This window comes from Salvelinus alpinus, chromosome 24, assembly GCF_045679555.1.
Source record: "Salvelinus alpinus chromosome 24, SLU_Salpinus.1, whole genome shotgun sequence".
In the NCBI taxonomy this organism is placed as follows: Eukaryota; Metazoa; Chordata; class Actinopteri; order Salmoniformes; family Salmonidae; genus Salvelinus; species Salvelinus alpinus.
In genome coordinates, this window is record NC_092109.1 from 46,305,593 (window position 1) to 46,330,682 (window position 25,090).

The window sequence follows — 25,090 nt, forward strand, 5'->3', positions numbered from 1 at the left end:
CTTCATTACATCAGGACATAACAGTAACTAGTCTTCATAACCTCAGTACAGTACATAACAGTAACTAGTCTTCATTACATCAGGACATAACAGTAACTAGTCTTCATTACATCAGGACATAACAGTAACTAGTCTTCATTACATCAGGACATAACAGTAACTAGTCTTCATTACATCAGGACATAACAGTAACTAGTCTTCATTACATCAGGACATAACAGTAACTAGTCTTCATTACATCAGGCCATAACAGTAACTAGTCTTCATTACATCAGGACATAACAGTAACTAGTCTTCATTACATCAGGACATAACAGTAACTAGTCTTCATTACATCAGGCCATAACAGTAACTAGTCTTCATTACATCAGGACATAACAGTAACTAGTCTTCATTACATCAGGACATAACAGTAACTAGTCTTCATTACATCAGGACATAACAGTAACTAGTCTTCATTACATCAGGACATAACAGTAACTAGTCTTCATTACATCAGGACATAACAGTAACTAGTCGCCATTACATCAGGACATAACAGTAACTAGTCTTCATTACATCAGGCCATAACAGTAACTAGTCTTCATTACATCAGGCCATAACAGTAACTAGTCTTCATTACATCAGGACATAACAGTAACTAGTCTTCATTACATCAGGACATAACAGTAACTAGTCTTCATTACATCAGGACATAACAGTAACTAGTCTTCATTACATCAGGACATAACAGTAACTAGTCTTCATTACATCAGGACATAACAGTAACTAGTCTTCATTACATCAGGCCATAACAGTAACTAGTCTTCATTACATCAGGACATAACAGTAACTAGTCTTCATTACATCAGGACATAACAGTAACTAGTCTTCATTACATCAGGACATAACAGTAACTAGTCTTCATTACATCAGTATAGGACATAACAGTAACTAGTCTTCATTACATCAGGACATAACAGTAACTAGTCTTCATTACATCAGGACATAACAGTAACTAGTCTTCATTACATCAGGACATAACAGTAACTAGTCTTCATTACATCAGTATAGGACATAACAGTAACTAGTCTTCATTACATCAGGCCATAACAGTAACTAGTCTTCATTACATCAGGACATAACAGTAACTAGTCTTCATTACATCAGTATAGGACATAACAGTAACTAGTCTTCATTACATCAGGACATAACAGTAACTAGTCTTCATTACATCAGTATAGGACATAACAGTAACTAGTCTTCATTACATCAGGCCATAACAGTAACTAGTCTTCATTACATCAGGACATAACAGTAACTAGTCTTCATTACATCAGGACATAACAGTAACTAGTCTTCATTACATCAGGCCATAACAGTAACTAGTCTTCATTACATCAGGACATAACAGTAACTAGTCTTCATTACATCAGGACATAACAGTAACTAGTCTTCATTACATCAGGACATAACAGTAACTAGTCTTCATTACATCAGTATAGGACATAACAGTAACTAGTCTTCATTACATCAGGACATAACAGTAACTAGTCTTCATTACATCAGGACATAACAGTAACTAGTCTTCATTACATCAGGACATAACAGTAACTAGTCTTCATTACATCAGGACATAACAGTAACTAGTCTTCATTACATCAGGCCATAACAGTAACTAGTCTTCATTACATCAGGACATAACAGTAACTAGTCTTCATTACATCAGGACATAACAGTAACTAGTCTTCATTACATCAGGACATAACAGTAACTAGTCTTCATTACATCAGTATAGGACATAACAGTAACTAGTCTTCATTACATCAGGCCATAACAGTAACTAGTCTTCATTACATCAGGACATAACAGTAACTAGTCTTCATTACATCAGGACATAACAGTAACTAGTCTTCATTACATCAGGCCATAACAGTAACTAGTCTTCATTACATCAGGACATAACAGTAACTAGTCTTCATTACATCAGGACATAACAGTAACTAGTCTTCATTACATCAGGACAGGACATAACAGTAACTAGTCTTCATTACATCAGGACAGGACATAACAGTAACTAGTCTTCATTACATCAGGACATAACAGTAACTAGTCTTCATTACATCAGGACATAACAGTAACTAGTCTTCATTACATCAGGACATAACAGTAACTAGTCTTCATTACATCAGGCCATAACAGTAACTAGTCTTCATTACATCAGGACATAACAGTAACTAGTCTTCATTACATCAGGACATAACAGTAACTAGTCTTCATTACATCAGGACATAACAGTAACTAGTCTTCATTACATCAGTATAGGACATAACAGTAACTAGTCTTCATTACATCAGGACATAACAGTAACTAGTCTTCATTACATCAGGACATAACAGTAACTAGTCTTCATTACATCAGGACATAACAGTAACTAGTCTTCATTACATCAGTATAGGACATAACAGTAACTAGTCTTCATTACATCAGGCCATAACAGTAACTAGTCTTCATTACATCAGGACATAACAGTAACTAGTCTTCATTACATCAGGACATAACAGTAACTAGTCTTCATTACATCAGGACATAACAGTAACTAGTCTTCATTACATCAGGACATAACAGTAACTAGTCTTCATTACATCAGGACATAACAGTAACTAGTCTTCATTACATCAGGACATAACAGTAACTAGTCTTCATTACATCAGGACATAACAGTAACTAGTCTTCATTACATCAGGACATAACAGTAACTAGTCTTCATTACATCAGGCCATAACAGTAACTAGTCTTCATTACATCAGGACATAACAGTAACTAGTCTTCATTACATCAGGACATAACAGTAACTAGTCTTCATTACATCAGGACATAACAGTAACTAGTCTTCATTACATCAGGCCATAACAGTAACTAGTCTTCATTACATCAGGACATAACAGTAACTAGTCTTCATTACATCAGGACATAACAGTAACTAGTCTTCATTACATCAGGACATAACAGTAACTAGTCTTCATTACATCAGGCCATAACAGTAACTAGTCTTCATTACATCAGGACATAACAGTAACTAGTCTTCATTACATCAGGCCATAACAGTAACTAGTCTTCATTACATCAGGACATAACAGTAACTAGTCTTCATTACATCAGGACATAACAGTAACTAGTCTTCATTACATCAGGACATAACAGTAACTAGTCTTCATTACATCAGGACATAACAGTAACTAGTCTTCATTACATCAGGACATAACAGTAACTAGTCTTCATTACATCAGGACATAACAGTAACTAGTCTTCATTACATCAGGCCATAACAGTAACTAGTCTTCATTACATCAGGACATAACAGTAACTAGTCTTCATTACATCAGGCCATAACAGTAACTAGTCTTCATTACATCAGGACATAACAGTAACTAGTCTTCATTACATCAGGACATAACAGTAACTAGTCTTCATTACATCAGGACATAACAGTAACTAGTCTTCATTACATCAGGACATAACAGTAACTAGTCTTCATTACATCAGGCCATAACAGTAACTAGTCTTCATTACATCAGGACATAACAGTAACTAGTCTTCATTACATCAGGACATAACAGTAACTAGTCTTCATTACATCAGGACATAACAGTAACTAGTCTTCATTACATCAGTATAGGACATAACAGTAACTAGTCTTCATTACATCAGGACATAACAGTAACTAGTCTTCATTACATCAGGACATAACAGTAACTAGTCTTCATTACATCAGGACATAACAGTAACTAGTCTTCATTACATCAGTATAGGACATAACAGTAACTAGTCTTCATTACATCAGGCCATAACAGTAACTAGTCTTCATTACATCAGGACATAACAGTAACTAGTCTTCATTACATCAGGACATAACAGTAACTAGTCTTCATTACATCAGGCCATAACAGTAACTAGTCTTCATTACATCAGGACATAACAGTAACTAGTCTTCATTACATCAGGCCATAACAGTAACTAGTCTTCATTACATCAGGACATAACAGTAACTAGTCTTCATTACATCAGGACATAACAGTAACTAGTCTTCATTACATCAGGACATAACAGTAACTAGTCTTCATTACATCAGGACATAACAGTAACTAGTCTTCATTACATCAGGACATAACAGTAACTAGTCTTCATTACATCAGGACATAACAGTAACTAGTCTTCATTACATCAGGCCATAACAGTAACTAGTCTTCATTACATCAGGACATAACAGTAACTAGTCTTCATTACATCAGGCCATAACAGTAACTAGTCTTCATTACATCAGGACATAACAGTAACTAGTCTTCATTACATCAGGACATAACAGTAACTAGTCTTCATTACATCAGGACATAACAGTAACTAGTCTTCATTACATCAGGACATAACAGTAACTAGTCTTCATTACATCAGGCCATAACAGTAACTAGTCTTCATTACATCAGGACATAACAGTAACTAGTCTTCATTACATCAGGACATAACAGTAACTAGTCTTCATTACATCAGGACATAACAGTAACTAGTCTTCATTACATCAGTATAGGACATAACAGTAACTAGTCTTCATTACATCAGGACATAACAGTAACTAGTCTTCATTACATCAGGACATAACAGTAACTAGTCTTCATTACATCAGGACATAACAGTAACTAGTCTTCATTACATCAGTATAGGACATAACAGTAACTAGTCTTCATTACATCAGGCCATAACAGTAACTAGTCTTCATTACATCAGGACATAACAGTAACTAGTCTTCATTACATCAGGACATAACAGTAACTAGTCTTCATTACATCAGGACATAACAGTAACTAGTCTTCATTACATCAGGACATAACAGTAACTAGTCTTCATTACATCAGGACATAACAGTAACTAGTCTTCATTACATCAGGCCATAACAGTAACTAGTCTTCATTACATCAGGACATAACAGTAACTAGTCTTCATTACATCAGGACATAACAGTAACTAGTCTTCATTACATCAGGCCATAACAGTAACTAGTCTTCATTACATCAGGACATAACAGTAACTAGTCTTCATTACATCAGGACATAACAGTAACTAGTCTTCATTACATCAGGACATAACAGTAACTAGTCTTCATTACATCAGTATAGGACATAACAGTAACTAGTCTTCATTACATCAGGACATAACAGTAACTAGTCTTCATTACATCAGGACATAACAGTAACTAGTCTTCATTACATCAGGACATAACAGTAACTAGTCTTCATTACATCAGTATAGGACATAACAGTAACTAGTCTTCATTACATCAGGCCATAACAGTAACTAGTCTTCATTACATCAGGACATAACAGTAACTAGTCTTCATTACATCAGGACATAACAGTAACTAGTCTTCATTACATCAGGCCATAACAGTAACTAGTCTTCATTACATCAGGACATAACAGTAACTAGTCTTCATTACATCAGGACATAACAGTAACTAGTCTTCATTACATCAGGACATAACAGTAACTAGTCTTCATTACATCAGTATAGGACATAACAGTAACTAGTCTTCATTACATCAGGACATAACAGTAACTAGTCTTCATTACATCAGGACATAACAGTAACTAGTCTTCATTACATCAGGACATAACAGTAACTAGTCTTCATTACATCAGGACATAACAGTAACTAGTCTTCATTACATCAGGCCATAACAGTAACTAGTCTTCATTACATCAGGACATAACAGTAACTAGTCTTCATTACATCAGGACATAACAGTAACTAGTCTTCATTACATCAGGACATAACAGTAACTAGTCTTCATTACATCAGTATAGGACATAACAGTAACTAGTCTTCATTACATCAGGCCATAACAGTAACTAGTCTTCATTACATCAGGACATAACAGTAACTAGTCTTCATTACATCAGGACATAACAGTAACTAGTCTTCATTACATCAGGCCATAACAGTAACTAGTCTTCATTACATCAGGACATAACAGTAACTAGTCTTCATTACATCAGGACATAACAGTAACTAGTCTTCATTACATCAGGACAGGACATAACAGTAACTAGTCTTCATTACATCAGGACAGGACATAACAGTAACTAGTCTTCATTACATCAGGACATAACAGTAACTAGTCTTCATTACATCAGGACATAACAGTAACTAGTCTTCATTACATCAGGACATAACAGTAACTAGTCTTCATTACATCAGGCCATAACAGTAACTAGTCTTCATTACATCAGGACATAACAGTAACTAGTCTTCATTACATCAGGACATAACAGTAACTAGTCTTCATTACATCAGGACATAACAGTAACTAGTCTTCATTACATCAGTATAGGACATAACAGTAACTAGTCTTCATTACATCAGGACATAACAGTAACTAGTCTTCATTACATCAGGACATAACAGTAACTAGTCTTCATTACATCAGGACATAACAGTAACTAGTCTTCATTACATCAGTATAGGACATAACAGTAACTAGTCTTCATTACATCAGGCCATAACAGTAACTAGTCTTCATTACATCAGGACATAACAGTAACTAGTCTTCATTACATCAGGACATAACAGTAACTAGTCTTCATTACATCAGGACATAACAGTAACTAGTCTTCATTACATCAGGACATAACAGTAACTAGTCTTCATTACATCAGGACATAACAGTAACTAGTCTTCATTACATCAGGACATAACAGTAACTAGTCTTCATTACATCAGGACATAACAGTAACTAGTCTTCATTACATCAGGACATAACAGTAACTAGTCTTCATTACATCAGGCCATAACAGTAACTAGTCTTCATTACATCAGGACATAACAGTAACTAGTCTTCATTACATCAGGACATAACAGTAACTAGTCTTCATTACATCAGGACATAACAGTAACTAGTCTTCATTACATCAGGCCATAACAGTAACTAGTCTTCATTACATCAGGACATAACAGTAACTAGTCTTCATTACATCAGGACATAACAGTAACTAGTCTTCATTACATCAGGACATAACAGTAACTAGTCTTCATTACATCAGGCCATAACAGTAACTAGTCTTCATTACATCAGGACATAACAGTAACTAGTCTTCATTACATCAGGCCATAACAGTAACTAGTCTTCATTACATCAGGACATAACAGTAACTAGTCTTCATTACATCAGGACATAACAGTAACTAGTCTTCATTACATCAGGACATAACAGTAACTAGTCTTCATTACATCAGGACATAACAGTAACTAGTCTTCATTACATCAGGACATAACAGTAACTAGTCTTCATTACATCAGGACATAACAGTAACTAGTCTTCATTACATCAGGCCATAACAGTAACTAGTCTTCATTACATCAGGACATAACAGTAACTAGTCTTCATTACATCAGGCCATAACAGTAACTAGTCTTCATTACATCAGGACATAACAGTAACTAGTCTTCATTACATCAGGACATAACAGTAACTAGTCTTCATTACATCAGGACATAACAGTAACTAGTCTTCATTACATCAGGACATAACAGTAACTAGTCTTCATTACATCAGGCCATAACAGTAACTAGTCTTCATTACATCAGGACATAACAGTAACTAGTCTTCATTACATCAGGACATAACAGTAACTAGTCTTCATTACATCAGGACATAACAGTAACTAGTCTTCATTACATCAGTATAGGACATAACAGTAACTAGTCTTCATTACATCAGGACATAACAGTAACTAGTCTTCATTACATCAGGACATAACAGTAACTAGTCTTCATTACATCAGGACATAACAGTAACTAGTCTTCATTACATCAGTATAGGACATAACAGTAACTAGTCTTCATTACATCAGGCCATAACAGTAACTAGTCTTCATTACATCAGGACATAACAGTAACTAGTCTTCATTACATCAGGACATAACAGTAACTAGTCTTCATTACATCAGGACATAACAGTAACTAGTCTTCATTACATCAGGACATAACAGTAACTAGTCTTCATTACATCAGGACATAACAGTAACTAGTCTTCATTACATCAGGCCATAACAGTAACTAGTCTTCATTACATCAGGACATAACAGTAACTAGTCTTCATTACATCAGGACATAACAGTAACTAGTCTTCATTACATCAGGACATAACAGTAACTAGTCTTCATTACATCAGTATAGGACATAACAGTAACTAGTCTTCATTACATCAGGCCATAACAGTAACTAGTCTTCATTACATCAGGACATAACAGTAACTAGTCTTCATTACATCAGGACATAACAGTAACTAGTCTTCATTACATCAGGCCATAACAGTAACTAGTCTTCATTACATCAGGACATAACAGTAACTAGTCTTCATTACATCAGGACATAACAGTAACTAGTCTTCATTACATCAGGACAGGACATAACAGTAACTAGTCTTCATTACATCAGGACAGGACATAACAGTAACTAGTCTTCATTACATCAGGACATAACAGTAACTAGTCTTCATTACATCAGGACATAACAGTAACTAGTCTTCATTACATCAGGACATAACAGTAACTAGTCTTCATTACATCAGGCCATAACAGTAACTAGTCTTCATTACATCAGGACATAACAGTAACTAGTCTTCATTACATCAGGACATAACAGTAACTAGTCTTCATTACATCAGGACATAACAGTAACTAGTCTTCATTACATCAGTATAGGACATAACAGTAACTAGTCTTCATTACATCAGGACATAACAGTAACTAGTCTTCATTACATCAGGACATAACAGTAACTAGTCTTCATTACATCAGGACATAACAGTAACTAGTCTTCATTACATCAGTATAGGACATAACAGTAACTAGTCTTCATTACATCAGGCCATAACAGTAACTAGTCTTCATTACATCAGGACATAACAGTAACTAGTCTTCATTACATCAGGACATAACAGTAACTAGTCTTCATTACATCAGGACATAACAGTAACTAGTCTTCATTACATCAGGACATAACAGTAACTAGTCTTCATTACATCAGGACATAACAGTAACTAGTCTTCATTACATCAGGACATAACAGTAACTAGTCTTCATTACATCAGGACATAACAGTAACTAGTCTTCATTACATCAGGACATAACAGTAACTAGTCTTCATTACATCAGGCCATAACAGTAACTAGTCTTCATTACATCAGGACATAACAGTAACTAGTCTTCATTACATCAGGACATAACAGTAACTAGTCTTCATTACATCAGGACATAACAGTAACTAGTCTTCATTACATCAGGCCATAACAGTAACTAGTCTTCATTACATCAGGACATAACAGTAACTAGTCTTCATTACATCAGGACATAACAGTAACTAGTCTTCATTACATCAGGACATAACAGTAACTAGTCTTCATTACATCAGGCCATCACAGTAACTAGTCTTCATTACATCAGGCCATCACAGTAACTAGTCTTCATTACATCAGGCCATAACAGTAACTAGTCTTCATTACATCAGGACATAACAGTAACTAGTCTTCATTACATCAGGACATAACAGTAACTAGTCTTCATTACATCAGGACATAACAGTAACTAGTCTTCATTACATCAGGACATAACAGTAACTAGTCTTCATTACATCAGGACATAACAGTAACTAGTCTTCATAACCTCAGTACAGTACATAACAGTAACTAGTCTTCATAACCTCAGTACAGGACATAACAGTAACTAGTCTTCATTACATCAGGACATAACAGTAACTAGTCTTCATAACCTCAGTACAGTACATAACAGTAACTAGTCTTCATAACCTCAGTACAGGACATAACAGTAACTAGTCTTCATTACATCAGGACATAACAGTAACTAGTCTTCATAACCTCAGTACAGTACATAACAGTAACTAGTCTTCATTACATCAGGACATAACAGTAACTAGTCTTCATTACATCAGGACATAACAGTAACTAGTCTTCATAACCTCAGTACAGTACATAACAGTAACTAGTCTTCATTACATCAGGACATAACAGTAACTAGTCTTCATTACATCAGGACATAACAGTAACTAGTCTTCATTACATCAGGCCATAACAGTAACTAGTCTTCATTACATCAGGCCATAACAGTAACTAGTCTTCATTACATCAGGACAGGACATAACAGTAACTAGTCTTCATTACATCAGGACATAACAGTAACTAGTCTTCATTACATCAGGACATAACAGTAACTAGTCTTCATTACATCAGGACATAACAGTAACTAGTCTTCATTACATCAGGCCATAACAGTAACTAGTCTTCATTACATCAGGCCATAACAGTAACTAGTCTTCATTACATCAGTATAGGACATAACAGTAACTAGTCTTCATTACATCAGGCCATAACAGTAACTAGTCTTCATTACATCAGGACATAACAGTAACTAGTCTTCATTACATCAGGACATAACAGTAACTAGTCTTCATTACATCAGGCCATAACAGTAACTAGTCTTCATTACATCAGGACAGGACATAACAGTAACTAGTCTTCATTACATCAGTACATAACAGTAACTAGTCTTCATTACATCAGGACATAACAGTAACTAGTCTTCATTACATCAGGACATAACAGTAACTAGTCTTCATTACATCAGGCCATAACAGTAACTAGTCTTCATTACATCAGGACATAACAGTAACTAGTCTTCATTACATCAGGACATAACAGTAACTAGTCTTCATTACATCAGGCCATAACAGTAACTAGTCTTCATTACATCAGGACATAACAGTAACTAGTCTTCATTACATCAGGACATAACAGTAACTAGTCTTCATTACATCAGGACATAACAGTAACTAGTCTTCATTACATCAGGCCATAACAGTAACTAGTCTTCATTACATCAGGACATAACAGTAACTAGTCTTCATTACATACATAACAGTAACTAGTCTTCATTACATCAGGACATAACAGTAACTAGTCTTCATTACATCAGGACATAACAGTAACTAGTCTTCATTACATCAGGACATAACAGTAACTAGTCTTCATTACATCAGGACATAACAGTAACTAGTCTTCATTACATCAGGACATAACAGTAACTAGTCTTCATTACATCAGGACATAACAGTAACTAGTCTTCATTACATCAGGCCATAACAGTAACTAGTCTTCATTACATCAGGACATAACAGTAACTAGTCTTCATTACATCAGGCCATAACAGTAACTAGTCTTCATTACATCAGGCCATAACAGTAACTAGTCTTCATTACATCAGGACATAACAGTAACTAGTCTTCATTACATCAGGCCATAACAGTAACTAGTCTTCATTACATCAGGCCATAACAGTAACTAGTCTTCATTACATCAGGACATAACAGTAACTAGTCGCCATTACATCAGGACATAACAGTAACTAGTCTTCATTACATCAGGACATCACAGTAACTAGTTTTCCATTTGTCTGTTCTCCAGTTGAGGATGATGATGTGGTGAAGGTAGGGACACTGTGTAAGAATGGAGGCTGTGCCCGAAGCTTTGAGGGCCCTGCCAGCAACGACCAACTGTGTCTCTTCCACGCTGGAGTACCCATCTTCCATGAAGGGTACATATACAGCTGACACACACACCACACACACCACAAAGAGTATATCATCTTCTGTATACAGCCGTGCTTACTAGCTAATGACTAGCTATTCTTACTAGCTAATGACTAGCTATTCTTACTAGCTAATGACTAGTTGTCCTTGCTAGCTAATGACTAGTTGTCCTTGCTAGCTAATGACTAGCTATTCTTACTAGCTAATGACTAGTTGTCCTTGCTAGCTAATGACTAGTTGTCCTTGCTAGCTAATGACTAAATGTGCTTGCTAGCTAATGACTAGCTATTCTTACTAGCTAATGACTAGTTGTCCTTGCTAGCTAATGACTAGTTGTCCTTGCTAGCTAATGACTAAATGTGCTTGCTAGCTAATGACTAGCTATTCTTACTAGCTAATGACTAGTTGTCCTTGCTAGCTAATGACTAGTTGTCCTTGCTAGCTAATGACTAGTTGTCCTTGCTAGCTAATGACTAGCTAGCTAATGACTACTGTGATTGTTAGCTAATGACTAGCTATTCTTACTAGCTAATGACTAGTTGTCCTTGCTAGCTAATGACTAGTTGTCCTTGCTAGCTAATGACTAGTTGTCCTTGCTAGCTAATGACTAAATGTGCTTGCTAGCTAATGACTAGCTATTCTTACTAGCTAATGACTAGCTATTCTTACTAGCTAATGACTAGCTATTTTTACTAGCTAATGACTAAATGTGCTTGCTAGCTAATGACTAGCTGTGCTTACTAGCTAATGACTAGTTGTCCTTGCTAGCTAATGACTAGTTGTCCTTGCTAGCTAATGACTAGTTGTGCTTACTAGCTAATGACTAGTTGTCCTTGCTAGCTAATGACTAGTTGTCCTTGCTAGCTAATGACTAGTTGTCCTTGCTAGCTAATGACTAGCTAGCTAATGACTACTGTGATTGTTAGCTAATGACTAGCTATTCTTACTAGCTAATGACTATCTATTCTTACTAGCTAATGACTAGCTATTCTTACTAGCTAATGACTAGCTATTTTTACTAGCTAATGACTAAATGTGCTTGCTAGCTAATGACTAGCTGTGCTTACTAGCTAATGACTAGCTGTGCTTACTAGCTAATGACTAGCTGTGCTTACTAGCTAATGACTAACTGTGCTTGCTAGCTAATGACTCGCTAATGAGTAGCTAATGACAACCTGTGCTTACTAGCTAATGACTAGCTGTGGTATCTAGCTAATTTTTATTTATTTATTTTTATTTATTTCACCTTTATTTAACCAGGTAGGCTAGTTGAGAACAAGTTCTCATTTGCAACTGCGACCTGGCCAAGATAAAGCATAGCAGTGTGAACAGACAACAACACAGAGTTACACATGGAGTAAACAATAAACAAGTCAATAACATGGTAGAAAAAAAAGAGAATCTATATACAATGTGTGCAAAAGGCATGAGGTAGGCAATAAATCGAATAATTACAATTTAGCAGATTAACACTGGAGTGATAAATCATCAGATGATCATGTGCAAGAAGAGATACTGGTGTGCAAAAGAGCAGAAAAGTAAATAAATAAAAGCAGTATGGGGGGTGAGGTAGGTAAATTGGGTGGGTAGTTTACAGATGGACTATGTACAGCTGCAGCGATCGGTTAGCTGCTCGGATAGCAGATTTTTAAAGTTGTTGAGGGAGATAAAAGTCTCCAACTTCAGAGATTTTTGCAATTCGTTCCAGTCGCAGGCAGCAGAGAACTGGAAGGAAAGGCGTCCAAATGAGGTTTTGGCTTTAGGGATGATCAGTGAGATACACCTGCTGGAGCGCGTGTTGCGGGTGGGTGTAGCCATCGTGACCAGTGAACTGAGATAAGGCGGCACTTTACCTAGCATAGCCTTGTAGATGACCTGGAGCCAGTGGGTCTGACGACGAACATGTAGCGAGGGCCAGCCGACTAGGGCATACAGGTCGCAGTGGTGGGTCGTATAAGGTGCTTTAGTAACAAAACGGATGGCACTGTGATAAACTGCATCCAGTTTGCTGAGTAGAGTATTGGAAGCTATTTTGTAGATGACATCGCCGAAGTCGAGGATCGGTAGGATAGTCAGTTTTACTAGGGTAAGTTTGACGGCGTGAGTGAAGGAGGCTTTGTTGCGGAATAGAAAGCCGACTCTAGATTTGATTTTGGATTGGAGATGTTTGATATGAGTCTGGAAGGAGAGTTTGCAGTCTAGCCAGACACCTAGGTACTTATAGATGTCCACATATTCTAGGTCGGAACCGTCCAGGGTGGTGATGCTAGTCGGGCGTGCGGGTGCAGCTAATGACTAGCTGTGGTATCTAGTTAATAACTAGCTGTGCTTGCTAGCTAATGACTACCTGTGCTTGCTAGCTAATGACTAGCTGTGCTTGCTAGCTAATGACTACCTGTGCTTGCTAGCTAATGACTAGCTGTGCTTGCTAGTTAATGACTAGCTGTGCTTGCTAGCTAATGACTAGCTGTGCTTGCTAGCTGATGACTAGCTAATGACACTGCAAATCCCTTAAAACTACAAAGATGACAATAACATATTCCTGACTGCTTTTTCCCTTCAGATTTGTAGTTCGTTAATCCTGTGTGTGTGTGTGTGTGTGTGTGTGTGTGTGTGTGTGTGTGTGTGTGTGTGTCTGTGTGTTTTGTGTGTGTGTGTTCCCAGTATGAAGTACTGGAGCTGTTGCAAGAAGAAAACGTCAGACTTCAACACGTTCCTCTCACAGGAGGGCTGTAGCCGCGGCAACCACCTCTGGAGAAAGAAAGACACGGTGGGTCGGGGGGTCAGTGGGTCGGGGGTCGGGTGTCAGTAGGTCGGGGGTGTTGGTGGGTCGGGGTGTTGGTGGGTCGGGGTGTTGGTGGGTCGGGTGTCAGTAGGTCGGGGGTGTTGGTGGGTCGGGGGGTCAGTGGGTCGGGGTGTTGGTGGGTTGGGGGTCGGGGGGGTCGGTGTCAGTAGGTCGGGGGTGTTGGTGGGTCGGGGTGTTGGTGGGTTGGGGGTCGGGGGGTCGGTGGGTCTGTTCAGAGAGCATGCTAGAGGTTGAGTTCCAACCATCCTTTCTGTGCCTCGTTCACCACTCTCCACACATTGAAAACCATCGGACTGATGAAGGCCTTGGCTAGAAGCACTTTTCATATTCCAGTCATTTCCTTTCAAATCCATGAAGGGAAGTGAACACTTTGGTTGAAAATAGATTATTGGGACACACTCTTGAGTGTTTATCTCCACCATCTGGTTTCAGAAACACACTGGACAGATAAATGGTATACACTTCTAGTGTTTTTGTGTGTGTGTGTGTGTGTGTGTGTGTGTGTGTGTGTGTGTGTACCTTGTTGTGTGTGTTTGTGTACCCGTTGTGTGTGTGTGTGTGTGTGTGTGTGTGTGTGTGTGTGTACGTACCTTGTTGTGTGTGTGTACGTACCTTGTTGTGTGTGTGTACGTACCTTGTTGTGTGTGTGAGTCTGACCCTGTGTGAGTCTGACCCTGTGTGAGTCTGACCCTGTGTGTGTATGTGTCTTACCCTGTGTGTGTGTGTGTGTGTGTGTGTGTGTGTGTGTGTGTGTGTGTGTGTGTGTGTGTGTGTGTGTGTGTGTGTGTGTGTGTGTGTGTGTGTGTGTGTGTGTGTGTGTGTGTGTGTGTGTGTGTGTTTAGGGTAAGACAGTGGTCCCGTGCAGGTTTGACTGGCATCAGACAGGAAGTCAGGTGATCATCTCCATCTACGCTAAGAACTCTCTGCCAGACGTCAGTTACGTAGAGGGAAACAGCTGCACGGTGAGACACACAGTCTTGTATAACTAACCTTGTGGGGACACACAATTCAGTCCCATTCTAAATACTATGTTCCCAAAAACCCGAACCCTAAAAAACGAACCCTAGTTCCTAACCCGTAATTCTAACCTTAACCCTAAGTCCCCTAAAAATATAATTTGACCTTGTGGGGACTAACAAAATGTCCACAGTTGGTACATTTTTTTGTTTGTTTACTATTCTTGTGGGGACATCTGGACCCCACAAGAATATTTAAACACACACACACACACACACACACACACACACACACACACACACACACACACATTGAGGGGTATATAGAGAGGTATTTAAAGGCAGGAAAAGAGGGCTATACTACCTACTCATTCATTGTTTTTCTTAATTTTTACTATTTTCAACATTGTAGAATAATAGTTAAGACATCGCAACTATGAAATAACACATATGGAATCATGTAGTAACCAAAAAAGGGTTAAACAAATAAAAATATTTTTTTATATTTGAGATTCTCCAAATAGCCAATCTTTGCCTTGATGACAGCTTTGCGCAGTCTTAGCATTCTCTCAACCAGCTTCCTGACGTAGCCACCTGGAATGCATTCCAATTAACAGGTGTGCCTTGTTAAAAGTTAATTTGTGGAATTTCTTTCCTTATTAATGCGTTTGAGCCGATCAGTTGTGAAGTGACAAGGTAGGCGTGGTATACAGAAGATAGCCCTATTTGGTAAAAGACCAAGTCTATATTATGTCAAGAACAGCTCAAATAAGCAAAGTTGGTAGAACCAACAGCAGCAGCTATGTAGAGGGAACAGTAACACCCTGACACACACACACAGGCCCTGTATTCTCACTGCAGTAGTACCTGATGTAGACCATTCTCCTCCACAGCTCAACATCCACATTATCTTTGATGGAGAGAAGGAGTTTGAGCAGAAGATTAACTTGTGGGGGGTGAGTACTACTATAATGCTATACATCTAGACCAGGCGTTTCCCAAACTCGGTCCCGGGGTCACACCTGTGTTCACGTTTTGGTTTTTGCCCCCCCCCCCAGCACTACACAGCTGATTCAAGTAATCAACTCATCATCAAGCTTTGACTCAGCTGTGTAGTGTTGAGGTAAAAACCAGAACGTGGTCCTCTTGGGGTCTAGAGGACCGCGTTTGGGAAACACGGGTCTATACTACACTATGTCTATACTTACTATGTCTATACTACACTTACTATGTCTATACTATACTATGTCTATACTACAAGTACTATGTCTATACTATACTATGTCTATACTACACTTACTATGTCTATACTACACTTACTATGTCTATACTATACTATGTCTATACTACACTTACTATGTCTATACTATACTATGTCTATACTACACTTACTATGTCTATACTATACTTACTATGTCCATACTATATGTACTATGTATATACTATACTATTACTATACTATACTTACTATGTATATACTATACTATTACTATAATATACTTACTATGTTTATACGTACTATACTATGTCTATACTATACTATAATTACTATGTCTATACTATGTCTATACTATACTATGTCTATACTATACATACTATACTATAATATACTTACTATGTATATACTATACGTACTATGTCTATACTATACGTACTATGTCTATACTTACTATGTCTATACTATACTATTGCTATACTATGTCTATACTATACTTACTATGTCTATACTATGTCTATACTATACTATGTCTATACTATACCTACTATACTATAATATACTTACTATGTCTATACTAGACTTACTATGACTATACTATTGCTATACTATACTATGTCTATACTATACTTACTATGTCTATACTATACCTACTATACTATAACATACTTACTATGTATATACTACACCTACTATACTATAATATACTTACTATGTCTATACTATACTATAATATGTCTATACTATACTATACTATGTCTATACTACACCTACTATACTATAATATACGTACTATGTCTATACTATGCTATGTCTATACTATACTTACTATGTCTATACTATGCTATGTCTATACTATACTTACTATGTCTATACTATACTATAATATGTCTATACTATGTCTATACTACACCTACTATACTATAATATACTGACTATGTCTATACTACACCTACTATACCATAATATACGTACTATGTCTATACTACACCTACTATACTATAATATACTTACTATGTCTATACTTTATCTACTATACTATAATATACGTACTATGTCTATACTATACTTACTATGTCTATACTATACTATACTTACTATGTCTATACTATACTATACTTACTATGTCTATACTATACTTACTATACTATAATATACTTACTGTGTCTATACTATACTATGTCTATACTACACCTACTATACTATAATATACTTACTATGTCTATACTACACCTACTATACTATAATATACTTACTGTGTCTATACTATACTATGTGTATACTATACCTACTATACTATAATATACTTACTATGTATATACTATACTTACTATGTCTATACTATACTATAATTTGTCTATACTATACTTACTATGTCTATACTATAATATGTCTATACTATACTATGTATATACTATACTATGTCTATACTATACAATGTATATATTATACTATGTCTATACTATACTATTCCTATACTATACTTAGTACGTCTATACTATACTATGTATATACTATACTATGTCTATACTATACTATGTATATAATATACTTACTATGTCTATACTATAATATGTCTATACTATACTATGTCTCTACTATACTATGTCTCTACTATACTGACTTTATTCCAGCGCAATATTAACACGCTTTATTCAAATGTAGGGCGATTTCCTTTCATACAGTATGAATTCGTTCTAAAGCGCCCTCTACTCTCATCTCTTCTCCTCTCTTCCTACTCCTCTCTCTCCAGGTGATCGATGTCAGTAAGAGTGTGGTCAACATGATGGCAGCTAAGATAGAGGTAGCTATGAGGAAGTCTGAACCCATGTCCTGGGCCCGACTGGACCTGCCGCCCCCCGCACCTCCCAAAGAGGAGGAGAAAGAAGAGGACGAGAGTGATAGTGAAGACGAGGAGGAGCTCGATTGAAGATGCAGTGACAATGAAAGGACTGCACTGATTGATTGGTTGATTGATTGGCAGTATGGTATATGTCCGTCTGCTAGAACTCAACCCACACATTGTAGTCCGACATGGCACTCATGGGAACATTGACTAGTCTCCACTCAACCGCTCTATCTCTCTGTCTCTGTCTCTGTCTCTGTCTCTCTCTCTCTCTCTCTCTCTCTCTCTCTCTCTCTCTCTCTGTCTCTGTCTCTGTCTCTGTCTCTGTCTCTCTCTCTCTCTCTCTCTCCTTCTCTCTCTACCTCTCTCTCTCTCTCTCTGTGTCTCTCTGTCTCTCTGTGTCTGTCTCTCTCTCTCTCTCTCTCTCTCTCTCTCTCTCTCTCTCTCTCTCTGTCTCTGTCTCTCTTTCTCTCTTTCTCTCTCTCTCTCTCTCTCTCTCTCTCTCTCTCTCTCTCTCTCTCTCTCTCTTTCACCTCTCCACTTCTCTCTCTAAGCAGCACACGTACTGTAGGACCAATCATGCCACCCCTGCCTTGCCTTGCCTCTACCCAACCTCCGTGTTGAGGGTCAACATCCTCAGACTGATATCAACTGATAGCATGGGATCCGATGCTCGAAACGTTTCCTCATTTATCCATATCATCTATCTGTATGTGTGTATCCCAAATGGCACCCTAGTCTCTCTATAGTGCACTACTTTAGTCCAGGGCACTCAGGGCTCTGACACCCTAGTCCCTATATAGATTCCGTTGACTGAAAAATAAAATGGACTAATTAATATTATAAGTATTTTTCTAAATATAAGCACTGGTCAACAGTAGTACGCTATATAGACACTGTTAAAAATAGTGCACTACTTTTGACCCGTGCTTATATTGAGCCCAAAAATATATATTATTTTACCTTCATTTAACTAGGCAAGTCAGTTAAGAACAAATTCTTATTTTCAATGACGGCCTAGGAACAGCAGGTTAACTGTCTGGTTCAGGGGCAGAACGACAGATTTTTTTTTACCTTGTCGGCTCGGGGATTCTAACTTGCAACCTTTCGGTTACTAGTCCAACGCTCTAACCACTAGGCTACCTGCTCTAACCACTAGGCTACCTGCTCTAACCACTAGGCTACCTGCTCTAACCACTAGGCTACCTGCTCTAACCACTAGGCTACCTGTCTCTAACCACTAGGCTACGCTGCCGCCCCAGGAAAATACTTATAATACTAATTAGTTCATTTTATTTTTTGAGTCAACGGAAAAGGTGTCTTCTGCTTACCCCTCAGAAAGATGGGGAATAGGTTGTGTTTTTCAATGAAAATCTGTCTGCATTCCACCTCTGTTTCATGTCATGTTTAAATCTCTTTCTGGACAGTTTGCATGTAATGTTAAGGTATAGAATGTGTAGGCTGAGATTATAATGGTTGTATTTGTCAGACTCTTGTTCAACTCAGTATTCAGATGGGTTGTTTGTTTTGCAATGGGTTTCAAACATGGCAGTTAAACATGGTTGGTAGTGAGGAGCGCCAAGGTGACGTTTCCCTAGCTACAGATCTAGGATCAGTTTCCCCTGGGTACAGATCTAGGATCAGTTTCCCCCGGGTACAGATCTAGGATCAGTTTCCCCCGGGTACAGATATAGGATCAGTTTCCCCTAGCTACAGATCTAGGGTCAGTTTCCCCTGGGTACAGATCTAGGATCAGTTTCCCCTAGGTACAGATCTGGGATCAGTTTCCCCTAGCTACAGATCTAGGATCAGTTTCCCCTGGGTACAGATCTAGGATCAGTTCCCCCTAGCTACAGATCTAGGGTCAGTTCCCCCTAGCTACAGATCTAGGATCAGTTTCCCCTGGGTACAGATCTAGTATCAGTTTCCCCTGGGTACAGATCTAGTATCAGTTTCCCCTGGGTACAGATCTAGTATCAGTTTCCCCTAGGTACAGATCTAGTATCAGTTTCCCCTGGCTACAGATATAGGATCAGTTTCCCCTAGGTACAGATCTAGGATCAGTTTCCTCTGGGTACAGATCTAGTATCAGTTTCCCCTGGGTACAGATCTAGGATCAGTTTCCCCTGTGTACAGATCTAGGGTCAGTTTCCCCTAGGTACAGATCTAGGATCAGTTTCCTCTGGGTACAGATCTAGTATCAGTTTCCCCTGGGTACAGATCTAGGGTCAGTTTCCCCTGGGTACAGATCTAGGATCAGTTTCCCCTAGGTACAGATCTAGGGTCAGTTCCCCCTAGCTACAGATCTAGGATCAGTTTCCCCTGGGTACAGATCTAGGATCAGTTTCCCCTGGGTACAGATCTAGTATCAGTTTCCCCTAGGTACAGATCTAGTATCAGTTTCCCCTAGGTACAGATCTAGTATCAGTTTCCCCTGGGTACAGATATAGGATCAGTTTCCCCTAGGTACAGATCTAGGATCAGTTTCCTCTGGGTACAGATATAGGATCCGTTTCCCCTGGGTACAGATCTAGGGTCAGTTTCCCCTGTGTACAGATCTAGGGTCAGTTTCCCCTAGGTACAGATCTAGGATCAGTTTCCTCTGGGTACAGATCTAGGGTCAGTTTCCCCTAGGTACAGATCTAGGATCAGTTTCCCCTGGGTACAGATCTAGGATCAGTTTCCCTAGGTACAGATCTAGGGTCAGTTTCCCCTAGGTACAGATCTAGGATCAGTTTCCCCTGGGTACAGATCTAGGATCAGTTTCCCCTGGGTACAGATCTAGGGTCAGTTTCCCCTGGGTACAGATCTAGTATCAGTTTCCCCTGGGTACAGATCTAGGATCAGTTTCCTCTGGGTACAGATCTAGGATCAGTTTCCCCCGGGTACAGATCTAGGATCAGTTTCCTCTGGGTACAGATCTAGTATCAGTTTCCCCCGGGTACAGATCAAGGATCAGTTTCCCCCGGGTACAGATCTAGGATCAGTTTCACCCGGGTACAGATCTAGGATCAGTTTCCCCTGGGTACAGATCTAGGATCAGTTTCCCCTAGGTACAGATCTAGGATCAGTTTCCCCTGGGTACAGATATAGTATCAGTTTCCCCTGGGTACAGATATAGTATCAGTTTCCCCTAGGTACAGATCTAGGATCAGTTTCCCCTGGGTACAGATCTAGTATCCGTTTCCCCTAGGTACAGATCTAGGATCAGTTTCCCCTAGCTACAGATCTAGTATCAGTTTCCCCTGGGTACAGATCTAGGATCCGTTTCCCCTGGGTACAGATATAGGATCAGTTTCCCCTGGGTAAAGATCTAGGATCAGTTTCCCCTGGGTACAGATATAGTATCAGTTTCCCCTGGGTACAGATCTAGTATCCGTTTCCCCTGGGTACAGATCTAGGATCCGTTTCCCCTGGGTACAGATATAGGATCAGTTTCCCCTGGGTACAGATCTAGGATCAGTTTACCCTAGGTACAGATCTAGGATCAGTTTCCCTGGGTACAGATCTAGGGTCAGTTTTCGCTAGGTACAGATCTAAAATCAGATTCCTCAATCCTAAATCTTAACCATTATAAACTAAATGATAAACTGACCCAAAATCAGCAATCTAGGGGCAACTTCACCCTGCACCAATAGGCTCCAGGATACAAAAGGTTAATGCTCAAGACCTTGGCTGTCATTGTCATTTTCTGAAACACCCAACTGAGAACAACAGTGTTCAAAAAACATGACCTGAACACACACGTACGTTGCATTCCTTTACACTACAGCACAGGGTCGTCTGAGCTCACAAAGGGTAACCGTATAGATGTTTCAGCATGGGCAGGGCCATTGGGGGGGGCGTACACCAGTTTTGAAGTAGTCGACTGGGTGGGGCTTCCTATGGGTTAATGAAGGATCACATGATTCCATCCGGGTCATCAACGAGGGATCAGCCAATTAATTATACTGGTGAGTAAACATTCCATAACTCCAGGGGGCAGTAAATCACCAACCATGTCTTTATACCTGTTCAGACAACACCCTCCAGGGGGCAGTAAATCACCAACCTTGTCTTTATACCTGTTCAGACAACATCCTCCAGGGGGCAGTAAATCACCAACATTGTCTTTATACCTGTTCAGACAACACCCTCTAGGGGGCAGTAAATCACCAACCTTGTCTTTATACCTGTTCAGACAACACCCTCCAGGGGGCAGTAAATCACCAACCTTGTCTTTAAACCTGTTCAGACAACACCCTCCAGGGGGCAGTGTGCACCCTTTTAGTTTGTTTACCAACATAGAAATAGAAGAAGAAAATGGACTACTTCAAAATGGAGATAGCATGGGCAGCGCCACTGAGGCTCTCAGACGCCATAATTGGGACAGATACAGGGATGCGATATCTCAGTCCATGGGCGTAACGTATTGGAATCAGGTCTACCTGCGATATCAGTCCATGGGCGTAACGTATTGGAATCAGGTCTACCTATGATGAAATAGCCCAAATCTGAACTCACTATGCCTTCATCTGAATATTAGGAAACACTGCATGTTGGTCTGTCGGAGCCGTATATTCCATTCCATCTGTTGTAGATGCTTGGAGGTAGACTTCGGGAATGCCTGAATACGTTTAATCTAATGTATATAGAATTTGGAGATTTTGTCTGAATACATTTCATCTAAGGCATCAAACAACAAAAACACTGACAAACACCTGAAGCTGTTTCCGTTACAGAACATGTTGCTATTGTGACTGATGAATACAGCCCAGATGTGTGCAAGTACAGCGTTTCTATATGATGTATAGAATTGGGAATGTCTCCACGTGTTCAATATCTTTAATACGTTATATAATCTCAACCAGCTGATTAAATAACTCTGTAGTTGACCGACAAGGCTGTAAGCTTTAGGATCCATTTGAACTGTACCAACAATAAAGTTTTTCATTTAAATACAAAATTCGATACACACGACCAGTATGTACTGTTTTACTACACGTTGCTGTTTACCTGCTTCAAGCCTTCCTTCACATTAAAACCAATAAATACCCATTCTAACAGAGCCCCTATTCCTCTGTAGCGGGACTTCCCTGTCAATCAGGTCGACCTGTGACCTCTCGATAAAGGTTCAGTAAGGGAATAATGCGCCATTTGAGACACAGCCAGAGTATCTTGTCTGAAACACCTTTACAGCCTGAATACATGAAACACCTGTACAGTCTGAATACATGAAACACCTTTACAGTCTGAATACATGAAACACCTTTACAGCCTGAATACATGAAACACCTTTACAGTCTGAATACATGAATACATGCTGCTGGGATTAGATCCATTGTCCTGGGTGGTGGTCCGAAGAGAGGATCTGCTTCGTGAAAGTCGTATTCCTGGTCATAATGTTGGTAAGTTGACATTGCTCTTATATCCAATAGTTCTTCCCGGCTGTATGTAATAAGACTTAAGATTTCCTGGGGTAACAATCTCTGGCTTTACTCAAAGTCAGTGGCATGTCCAGTTAGAATCAGGAATTCCCCAGGGCAGCTGTTTAGGCCCCTTGCCTTTTTCAATTTTTACTAACGACATTCTACTGACTTTGAGTAAAGCCAGAGTTTCTATGTATGCGGATGACTCAACACTATACACGTCAGCTACTACAGTAACTGAAATGACTGCAACATTTAACAAAGAGCTGCAGTTAGTTTCAGAGTGGGTGGAAAGGAATAAATTAGCCCTAAATATTTCTAAAACTAAAAGCATTGTATTTGGAACAAAACACTCACTAAACCCTAAACCTCAACTAAATCTTGTAATAAATCTTGTGGAAATTGAGTAAGTTGAGATGACTGTACTGCTTGGAGTAACACTAGATTGTAAACTGCCATGGTCAAAACATATTTATGCAGTAGTAGTTAAGATGGGGAGAAGTCTGTCCATAATAAAGCGATGCTCTGCCTTCTTAACAACACTATCAACAAGACAGGTCCTACAGGCTCTAGTTTTGTCACACCTGGACTACTGTTCAGTCGTGTGGTCAGGTGCCACAAAAAAGGACTTAGGAAGATTGCAATTCGCTCAGAACAGGGCAGCACGGCTGGCCCTTGGATGTACACGGAGAGCTAATATTAATGTCAATCTCTCCTGACTCAAAGTTAAGGAGAGATTGACTTCATCACGACTTGTTTTTGTAAGAAGTGTTGGCATGCTGAATGCACGGAGCTGCCTGTCTAAACTACTGGCACACAGCTCAGACACCCATGCATACCCCACAAGACATGCCACCAGAGGCCTGTCTAAACTACTAGCACACAGCTCAGACACCCATGCATACCCCACAAGACATGCCACCAGAGGTCTGTTTAAACTACTGGCACACAGCTCAGACACCCATGCATACCCCACAAGACATGCCACAAGAGGTCTCTTCACAGTCCCCAAGTCCAGAACAGACTATGGGAGGTGCACAGTACTACATAGAGCCATGACTACATGGAACTCTATTCCACATCAAGTAACTGACGCAAGCAGTAAAATTTGATTTAAAAAATAGATTAAAAAAACACCTTATGGAACAGCGGTGTCATGACGTTACTCTCTTTGGGGATAGAGAGTACCATTCCCTCCTCTCTCTCACCCCCTACCAACAGGTT

At 38.8% G+C, this 25,090-nt stretch overlaps 1 protein-coding gene across 1 annotated transcript in view; it reads left to right on the top strand.

Annotated features, from left to right (window-relative positions):
- The window catches only part of chordc1b (cysteine and histidine-rich domain (CHORD) containing 1b), a 33,949-nt gene extending 10,546 nt beyond the window's left edge, over positions 1–23,403 (top strand). The window contains exons 6-10 of the mRNA XM_071362899.1: positions 11,510–11,639; positions 14,299–14,404; positions 15,283–15,402; positions 16,290–16,352; positions 18,366–23,403. Coding sequence (XP_071219000.1) covers positions 11,510–11,639; positions 14,299–14,404; positions 15,283–15,402; positions 16,290–16,352; positions 18,366–18,542 — 596 coding nt within the window. The 3' untranslated portion in view covers positions 18,543–23,403. The remainder of the gene's footprint in view (positions 1–11,509; positions 11,640–14,298; positions 14,405–15,282; positions 15,403–16,289; positions 16,353–18,365) is intronic.
- The last annotated feature ends 1,687 nt before the right edge of the window (positions 23,404–25,090 follow it).